Here is a 10,005-nt window from a genome sequence, read left to right as displayed (position 1 = left end):
TAAAATCTTTGCCATGGAAGGGGTTAAGGAGGTTCACTGGTTGGATTCTTAATCAAAAGTTTTGAGAATTTTTAATCAAGTAAACTTCATGTATATTTTAAGAATCTACACATGTATAGCTTAGATAAAAATCAGATCAAAAAGGGGGTTAATGTGCATCTTTTCGCGCTACGTAGCATATAATATGTACCCGGTACATCTTTGGACTGTCTAACACATAAACCTATTTTTCAAAGCTTTTCCTCTAATATTCTCTGTTTTGTATCCAAATGTATTACTGTAGAAGTACTTTTTTCCGCATGCTATTAATCTATGTAAGTGGTCACAAATTTTCCGCGGAAATTTGTCCAAGCGTACTTAATATAAATGCAAGGCATATACTGGCAGTCTAAGAAATGCGCGTAATTTTCAACAGGCGGATTAAACGGAAATTGAGATTCCACGGATTTAAGACCCCGTGGAAAAAAGTATGTCTACAGTATCTATAGGAATAAACAAGTTGCCTTCTTTCATGCAACTAAATGGAGGAATACTTTGAAAGATCTGAGGGGAAAACATGAAGACACGGTCATATGCAGCAATTAACTATTTATTCACTATCAAGAATTTAAATATTTATATTTTTGTATCCATGAATAGAAAATTTATATAAAGTTGTTTTAAGAACAATGTCATAACTAGAAAGCATGTACATGTATGCCCTGAAGGTAAAACTGATAAAAATCTTTGCAGGCCTGATTATTTTCAATGGTACATAATTCCTTTTTAATTATTTTATTGGTATCTAAGTCTGGATTTACTGCATCATGTAAGTTTCAAATGGGTTAAAATACATGAACCAAACATATTTCATCAAGTAATACCCTACAATGTTGTAAGCTTTCTTCAAACTTATTATATTGATTAACAAAATATAGATATGGCAATATAAAAATACATGGCTACTGTAATTTGAATTATTTCATTTTCAAACATCTGTAATATAGAAGTACCAATTATCATACAAAGCTTGCTTTAGAGAGCCATCCATAATGAAGATTTATTTTTATTTTGCAGAGTACCGGTAAATATTTTGGTATGCCTGTGCTGCGGTAAAAGCTGAGAACACCACAATGATGTCCAAGAAGGAATCATATAGCCTTTATTCTGTTTTTGTGGGGCATCTGTCTCTCTCTGTGACGAAAGTAAGTAGGGGAAATGTTTGCTGAAAAACAAACGTCATTTATTGCTGAAAAAATTGAAATGAAATGTTTAATGCAAAAAATGTTAAGCATTACCACTGCTCAAAAATGAATAGTCCATTTAAAGCAGTGTTTGAAATAACCGTGCACCTGACTGCCGGGCTCACTGCGATACACAATTTTTTTTACAAGTGAAGAGATTTACATGTCAATGCCAGAGTTGACATAAAATAATTTTATGATTTTATTCAGTCATTGTGATTAATGTTGATAACTTAACTTAATTAAAATTATTTTTGGCATTCACTAATTATTGGTTGTTTTTTTTTTCTCACAGACAGACATTGTAGATCTATTTTCTGGATGTGGTGAAATAGAAGATGTTTTCATCTGTGACAATAATTCATCATCGCCCTATCTATATGGGTAAGATTGAAGGGTTTCCTCATGAAGACTTTTTTTTTTTGCAATATTCAACACATGAAAACAAATTTTTACATCAATAGAAATTTAACAAGAAAAACATGCATTTTTTTCAGTTTTGTCCGCTTCAGAGATATTGAATCAGTTTACAAATCTGTGAAAACTCTGCACAGATGGCCACTAAAGGGAAACAAAATTGTGGTAGATATTGCTAAAGACACAGGAGATCGAATAAGAAAAGGTAATCAGAAGGTTATAGCTACATTGTTTCTTGAAAGTGCTTAATTATTTTGTGCTGTAAACCAACTATTATTAAATCTTCATTTTAACTCCATCAGCAGCAAATAATTTTAGTAACTTGTGGAAAATTCAACAGAATTTCATAAGTAAATAAATGATCTGAATTTTTAACGATATAAATACAAAAAATTTGCATTTAATTTTTGCTTCGAAAAGAAGGTTGCAGAAGCTATTTTGGCAAATCAAAAAAAAAAAATGATTTACGGTACATGTACATGTATTATGAACAACTGCATGGTATCTTTGACTCTCTACATACATTACAATTTTCGACCTTTAAATTAACAGTTTAGTGTTTCTCTCTTTTATCCTGATCTTATTGAATTTTTAGAGAGAATTAAGATTATATTGGTAATTCATATTTCTTTGTAATTTTTCAGGAGGTGATACATTTATAAATGTTAACAAACTGATGTCAACTCCCTCTCCAAGCGCCCCTCTTGTTAAGGAGCATCCCCCATCTGTGGCCTCATCCAACATCATCCAAGACGTCATGCATCTTGGCCGTCTCAAAGAATGTTATGCCTCTTTGGCAATGGAAGCCAAATACAATGTTGGTTCATGTAAGTTTCCAAAATATTGTGGTAACTTCACTCACAAAAAAACCCCAAAACACTCATTAAATTACCATTATCGTTCTGCAAACACATATGAATGGAATTATGTATCGTATTAATACATTGTACATGTGTATATATGATGCTGGAGAGAAGATTATAGGCTCAAGAATGTTTTCTCTTATGTTTTGAATCATTACAGTAAAGAGCAAATCAGTAATCTTGATTGATAAGTTTTACCTGCATGAAAAACATTCTATAAGCTGGGTCATTTCATCAGCCTGATTTTTTTTTCTTTGAATTTAATCATTCAGACTTCTGAACTTTTCAAATTTATGAGTACATGTTATTAGCTTACTAAAGAAAGGGAGATGTGAGTATGGGATTCTGCAATTTTTAGATTTCCTAATGTGGTCATTGAGAGACAAAAAAAAATCACAAATACTAGCTGTTGTAAGGTTATTACCAATACATTTAAATTTTGGTAGTTTGGTAGAACTTTTATATCCCAAATACTATGGATATGTTGAATTGATTTGGAAGTCCAAATAAACTTATCTTTATCTATTTTAACTTTGATATTTTGAAGTTTTTTCTTGATCCTATCAAGTCAGAGATAAAGATGTTGGACTGTATTTGAGAAGGATGTCCTTCTTCCTTTTTTTCAGTTACTGATAAGAAAACAGTCAGCATTACTGACATGGAAACCTTTATTGAGGATGTTGAGCAGGCTAGTGCAGCTAAATCAGCAACTTATGAGGGGAAAATCCAGAAAACTGTGTCACCGGAATCGGTGAACCAGGCTCTTCTGCATAGGTAAAAATATTTGTATTGTATTAGCATTTTCAAGTGAAAGAAAAACAGATCTCCAACACTCAGGCTAAAAATTTCAGGGAGTTTGTTGATATACTCACAAGCAGTAGAAAGAACATCGTCCAAAACCAATGGCTGATTAAGTGTAATCAGCCATGGGTATCTGATTATGTAGAGAGAAAGGAAACTGCCTAAGTGAGTTGTTCTGACCATAACTTCCATTTAAAAAATTTAACAAGCCTATAAACAATTTGGAAAAATATTTTTTAAATGTTCTGAGTATATCATTTGTCCTGGTGATGTTTGTCTTATTACAACACTTCTAGTTGTGAGCTGAAAAGTGAAAATAGGAGTACGGGGTATGTTTTTAGCTCACCTGAGCCGAAGGCTCAAGTGAGCTTTTCTGATCACATTTTGTCCGTCGTCCGTCCGTCCGTCTGTCCGTCTGTCTGTCTGTCCGTCCGTCTGTAAACTTTTCACATTTTCGACTTCTTCTCAAGAACCACTGGGCCAATTTTGACCAAACTTGGTACAAAGCATACTTGGGTGAAGGGGAATTTAAATTGTTAAACTGAAGGGACATATCCCCTCGCAAGGGGAGATAATCAAGAAAAGACAAAAATAGGGTTGGGTCATTAAAAAATCTTCTTCTCAAGAACCACTGGGCCAGTAAAGCTGAAACTTATGTGGAAGCATCCTGGGGTAGTGTAGATTCTAAATTGTTCAAATTATGACCCCCGGGGGAAGGGCGGGGCCACAATGGGGAATCAAAGTTTTACATAGAAATATATAGGAAAAATCTTTGAAAATCTTCTTCTCAAGAACCACTGGGCCAGAAAAGCTGAAACTTATGTGGAAGCATTCTGGTATAATGTAGATTCTAAATTGTTCACATCATGACCCCCGGGGGAAGGGCGGGGCCACAATGGGAAATCAAAGTTTTATATAGAAATATATATAGGAAAAATCTTTGAAAATCTTCTTCTCAAGAACCACAGGGCCAGAAAAGCTGAAACTTATGTGGAAGCATTCTGATATAATGTAGATTCTAAATTGTTCAAATAATGACCCCCGGGGGAAGGGTGGGGACATTATAGGGAATCAAAGTTTTATAAAGAAATATATAGGAAAAATCTTTGAAAATCTTCTTCTCAAGAACCACTGGGCCAGAAAAAGTGAAGCTTATGTGGAAGCATTCTGGGGTATTGTAAATTCTAAAGTGTAGGAATCATGACCCCCGGAGGAAGGGTGGGGCCATTATAGGGAATGAAAGTTTTACATAGAAATATATAGGAAAAATCTTTGAAAATCTTCTTCTCAAGAACCACTGGGCCAGAAAAGCTGAAACTTATGTGGAAGCATCCTGGTATAGTGTAGATTCTAAATTGTTCACATCATGACCCCCGGGGGAAGGGCGGGGCCACAATGGGGAATCAAAGTTTTACATAGAAATATGTAGGAAAAATCTTTGAAAATCTTCTTCTCAAGAACCACAGGGCCAGAAAAGCTGAAACTTATGTGGAAGCATTCTGGTATAATGTAGATTCTAAATTGTTCAAATAATGACCCCTGGGGAAGGGCGGGGCCACAATGGGGAATCAAAGTTTTATATAGAAATATGTAGGAAAAATCTTTGAAAATCTTCTTCTCAAGAACCACTGGGCCAGAAAAGCTGAAACTTATGTGGAAGCATCCTTGTATAATGTAGATTCTAAATTGTTCAAATAATGACCCCCGGGGGAAGGGTGGGGACATTATAGGGAATCAAAGTTTTACATAGAAATATATAGGAAAAATCTTTGAAAATCTTCTTCTCAGGAACCACTGGGCCAAAAAAGCTGAAACATATGTGCCCATGGAAGGATCATGGGGTTGTGTAGATTTCAAAATGTCTAAATTATGATCAGTGGGGTAGGGTGGGGATGCATTATGTATAACAAGGAGGAAATCTCGTAAAGAACAGAATGGTCAAAGCTTCTCAGGTGAGCGATGTGGCCCATGGGCCTCTTGTTTATTAATGCCAGTTCCCATTTTTGGATTGAAAGTTTTTAATGTTTCATTACAGTGATGATTTAGATCCTGCTTTTGGAATGAATCGAGCCAACCAGTTCCTGTCATCATTGAAAGTAGTCATGGGAAATATGGCTTCATTTCTGAAAGATCATGATTTAATGTCCAATGAGACAGCAGAACTGGTTAATATCTGTGCTGGGGAGAGTGAGGAGAAATACTCAGATGGGAGTAGTCATGCCTCCACTAAAGATAAAAAGTTCGACAGCAACTTGGCATTGAAAGAGAGGCTACAACAACCAGAGACTTCAGACAGTGAAATTTCTCCAGTATATGAACCTGTATCTGTTTCTGACCAGAATGGGAACTTTGAGGAATCTGCAGGGAACACCAGCAGGTGTTCTGAATCTGAATTAGCTCATTCAAACCAAAGTAAATGTTTACCAATTGAAGCAAAAGGATTTGCTGATGATGAAATGAGTCAAAGTAGTGTCAATGAATTGGTTGATAGGATTTATGATGAGAGTGAAGAAGAAGCAGAGACCATTACAAAAGGACATGTGGATTGTCAAGAGTATGAGATGCTCTCAAAAGATGAAAATTCTGAGGAAGTTGATGATGTCTTTAGCTTAGTCAGTTTTAAATCAAGAGATGGTGACTTAAAAACCAAGAAGTCTGCGATCAGTTTAGGCTCAAGCCCTGGAAAAAGGATTGAAAGTAAAGAGGACCAGAAATTATCTTCAACCAGCAGTTTGTCATCTCATTCAACTGCCTCAGAAGGTTCAAAATTGCCATCATTTACAACTACTTCAGAGAGTGCAAAACAACCACCTTATTCAACCACTTCAGAAAGTACAAAGTTATCAAATGACTTCAGGCCAAAATCTCCAGTGTCACCTGATATAGCAATCATCTCATCAGCTCTTCATTCCAAGAAACCACAGACTATTTTGAAAACAAAACCAGTTGCAGAACAACAAGGAAAAGCCAGCACCTTTGTTCACTCAAAATCATCACCTAGCCTTGGGACATCATTTATGAAGACATCACCAACTTTCATTTCATCCAGTCTGAAGAAGGTGCCATCTCCACTTAGAATGTCATCAGGGCCTCATTCAAATTCACCACCTAATATTCCATTGTTAAAACAGTTTCCCAGTGCATCTGTTCACTTAAAATCATCCCCTACTATAGGATCATCTTATCCCACTACGTTAACCAGTGCCAATTCATCAAGTGTTCAAAAACTCCCATCTCCACCATTTCCATCACATGTTCTGCATTCAAAATCACCTCAAACTAACAGAGATTCAGTGCATGACTTGGATTCGTCTCCAAAGGAAATGCCTGTATATCCTGAAACTAAAACTTATCAAACACCTACCATTGATTACAAAATTTGTGAACATGATGCAGAAGTTTTAAGCAATGAGGATTCTTGTGAGAAAGACAAAATAGAAGCTCAATCAAAAGAACATGTAAAGTCTGCCAAGATTGAGACAATTTCAGAAAAGGAGAGTTTTGATGAGGTTGACGAAGACTTAATCTCGGTTACTTTTGAACTAGAGATAAAAGATGATGATGGACTTGAAGGAAAAGTCAATGAAAATGAAAATCCTTTGGAAAGTGGAATTTCTGCAACAGACCAAGAAAGCAGCCATGGTGGAGAGGACCTTAAATCATCTTCAGCCAGCAGTCTATCATCTTATTCATCAGTGAATGCTAAGCTGTCAAGGTCAAATTACTACAGACCATTTTCTCCAGTGTCCTCTGATATGTCACTCAGCATGTCTTCATCAGAACCAATATTCGAGTCACAAACAGGTATCGAAGGATTAAGGCAATCTGATTCAACTACTAGCCATGTGACATCTCAGCCTAATATGTCATCAACTGTCCTTCCAACTAGTTCTTTAGAAATGCCATCTCCCTCAAGTGTTTCATCTGCTGATCATACAAACTCAAGGACATCATCAAACAGCTATCATTCAGGACATAGCTCAAATGCATCTACAACTGAAATTCCAGTTCAGTATGAATTTGAAATGATTAATACACCCATTCAACATGAAGAGTTTCATGAAAGTATCTCAGACTCTGAAGCAAGGAGTTCTCAAAAATCCAAACCATCCCAGAGCTTAAATTCAGATATTTCTGACAATGAAGCTCAAGTGTCCCCAGTCACAAGTCCCAGATTTGGAGAAACTCAGAAACTGGACCTTGGTGAGTTATTTGGATTATGTAACGGTCAGAAACAGGAAGTGGTGGCAGAGAAAGTCAGTTTGGATCAGATTTTCAGTATGTGCAATGGACAGACGGTAAATTTATCACATGGCACAGACTTCGGCTTGCAGGCTACAGGAGAACCCAAGGAAAAACCTGATCCTAATGGCGTGCAGAAGGAGGATTTTCAGAAGTACTTTGAATTGGGTAAGTTCAATGTTTATCACATTTCGACTACAAATATTGATTGTGATATTCATGCAATAATAATCATGTATCATTCAAAGTATTTCCTTATTTTTTCTACAGTCAAACTGGGAAGAGGAAGAGGTTCTAGCTCACTGTTAAATACTACTAGATAAGATAAGCCAGGTGCAGAAGAAGTTTTCTCAAGGTGTGTACATAAAGACTGGAATTACCATCGGTAGATTCCATAGCATTCAGAAAGAATCCATTGAATTTGATTGGATCTGATCATTTTGCAGTAAGGGAACAATTTTATTCCATGTTATCTCCAATGGTTAAAATTTATTTAATGATGTCTGCATACTTTGCATTGCTATGGAAAGTGCACAGTCTGAAAGGTTTTATTTTTTAACCTGTTTGTATTAATGGTGTGCTCTTCATTCGGTAATATTTTACAAAAAAGAATGAATCTTTGATTTACAATGATTTATGCATAATTTTCATTGCATATTGTACATATAAAAGTTATGGTGATTTTATATATACGGTACAGCATTTTTACTGGTCTTACATGTATCTTACAAGCATTTTTGAATTCAGAAAAAAAAGTAGCACCTTAAAATTTCTAAATTTTTCCATAAAAGGTTAAAGATAGTAATTTACATATTGTTTTTATATTTGTTTATATTCAACTTTATACACTATAATATTAAGATCTCTTTGTTTTAAAATTTTATTGAAAGATAGATCTTAATTTTCATATTGATGCATGTTTTTGTTATGTATCACTGACAATACAGTGAAACCTGTCTAATCCGACATGCACTGGGAGATAAATTTTGTGTCGGAATAGACAGTATGTCGGATTGCACAGTGTTAAAAACAAGGAAAATACTATAATGGGAAAGAAATTTAATGTCGGAATCCACAGTGTGTCGGATTATTTAGGTGTCGGATTAGACAGTTTTCACTGTAGTATTAATAGAGCCTTGTGTACTGTGAACCATGTCATTGCTTATGGGACCAATATATGTGATATTCATGCATCATCACCCTCATCCATAATTTTACTTTCCATCAAACTATAACTTTTTTAGACACTGTGGTTAGGCCATAATAAAAATATTCCTAGATTCTCATCCCCGCCCGCCCCGATTTTATACCCCTGCCTCGATTTTTTTTTATTTCTGTTTTTCTTCGTCTTAATTCTGATCGGGATTGGTAATCATCTACCATTCTACTTTCGTTTTAAATCCCGCAAAAGTCGACATGATTTTGACAGCTGAAAAGATGGTAATTGCTGTAATACATGCGTATATATTTTAAACAAGAGTCATTGGTTGAAAAGGATTGGTGATGATGTGAAGAAAGAGATTAATTGAACCTTTACTATGACTTTTATTCGGGTATTGTAGATAAAATTACATCTACTGACCAGCTAGGTCAATAAAAAATCTGCAAAATTGAAAAAATAATAAATATTTAATAAAAGCCGCCTGCCCACCTCGATTTTTAAAAAAATTCGGATGAGAATCTAGCAATTTATTTATTATGGCCTTAATTGAATTTCCTATATATTCTTATGATTATGAGTTGTCGTAATTCATTTCAAATTGCTACAAGGGTAACAATTTCAAAGACAGTTATTATGCTACAGTCCCTGAAACGTTTTACTTTCCCACCTGAACGGTGAACGAATGCTGAACAAACGTTGAATGAACGCAGAGCAAACGGTGAGTGAACGATGTGTGAACGTTGAATGCAAGTTGGTGAAACGATGTGTGAACGGTGAGTGAATGCAGAACGCGAACAGAGCGCGAACGCGAGCGCAAAGTGAACGGTGAACGCAAGATGAACAATTTATTCGGAATGCCTTCGATCTTTTCCTTCCATTGAAATTCTAATTTCAGGTGCTTTAATATAAATAAACGATAAATAAATACATTTATAGAATGAATTGTTTACATTGTACCCGGTTGAAGCAACCATACATGCATTTCCGTGCTAAGGCGATTCTGAGAAAAATAACAGACTTTTTTTTTCTTTTTTTTTTGAATTCACAATTGTCTGTTGACGTATTGCATAAGTACACTCATATTTTAAAATTGTTATGCAAAATATTCGATATTTCTGTGTCTTTTTGTATTATTTTATGATGATAATTTTAGCTAACTTCTACATGTATCTGTAGATATTTCCCAGCCATGATTATACTCGGTCAAGATGATGGAAAGAGGCATTCAAATTATTGCTAGCGCTCTCGAGCGATAACAACTACGTTAGTCCAAAGTCCTTGAATACGCATGCTCGAC

General features: G+C 35.2%; 1 protein-coding gene across 1 annotated transcript; it reads left to right on the top strand.

Annotated features, from left to right (window-relative positions):
• Window positions 1-1,054: 1,054 nt before the first annotated feature.
• On the top strand, window positions 1,055-8,339 carry LOC134232778 (uncharacterized). Its single transcript, XM_062714755.1, has 7 exons — window positions 1,055-1,184; window positions 1,519-1,607; window positions 1,721-1,845; window positions 2,285-2,467; window positions 3,130-3,277; window positions 5,340-7,714; window positions 7,817-8,339. The coding sequence occupies exons 1-7, from the start codon at window positions 1,113-1,115 to the stop codon at window positions 7,867-7,869; spliced, it is 3,045 nt and encodes a 1,014-aa protein (XP_062570739.1). The 5' UTR covers window positions 1,055-1,112; the 3' UTR covers window positions 7,870-8,339.
• The last annotated feature ends 1,666 nt before the right edge of the window (window positions 8,340-10,005 follow it).

Source organism: Saccostrea cucullata, unplaced genomic scaffold, assembly GCF_032062105.1.
Source record: "Saccostrea cucullata isolate Sc308-1 unplaced genomic scaffold, CSIRO_AGI_Scuc_v1 ctg4062, whole genome shotgun sequence".
NCBI classification, from domain to species: Eukaryota; Metazoa; Mollusca; class Bivalvia; order Ostreida; family Ostreidae; genus Saccostrea; species Saccostrea cuccullata.
This window is presented reverse-complemented; position numbering and strand designations above follow the sequence as displayed.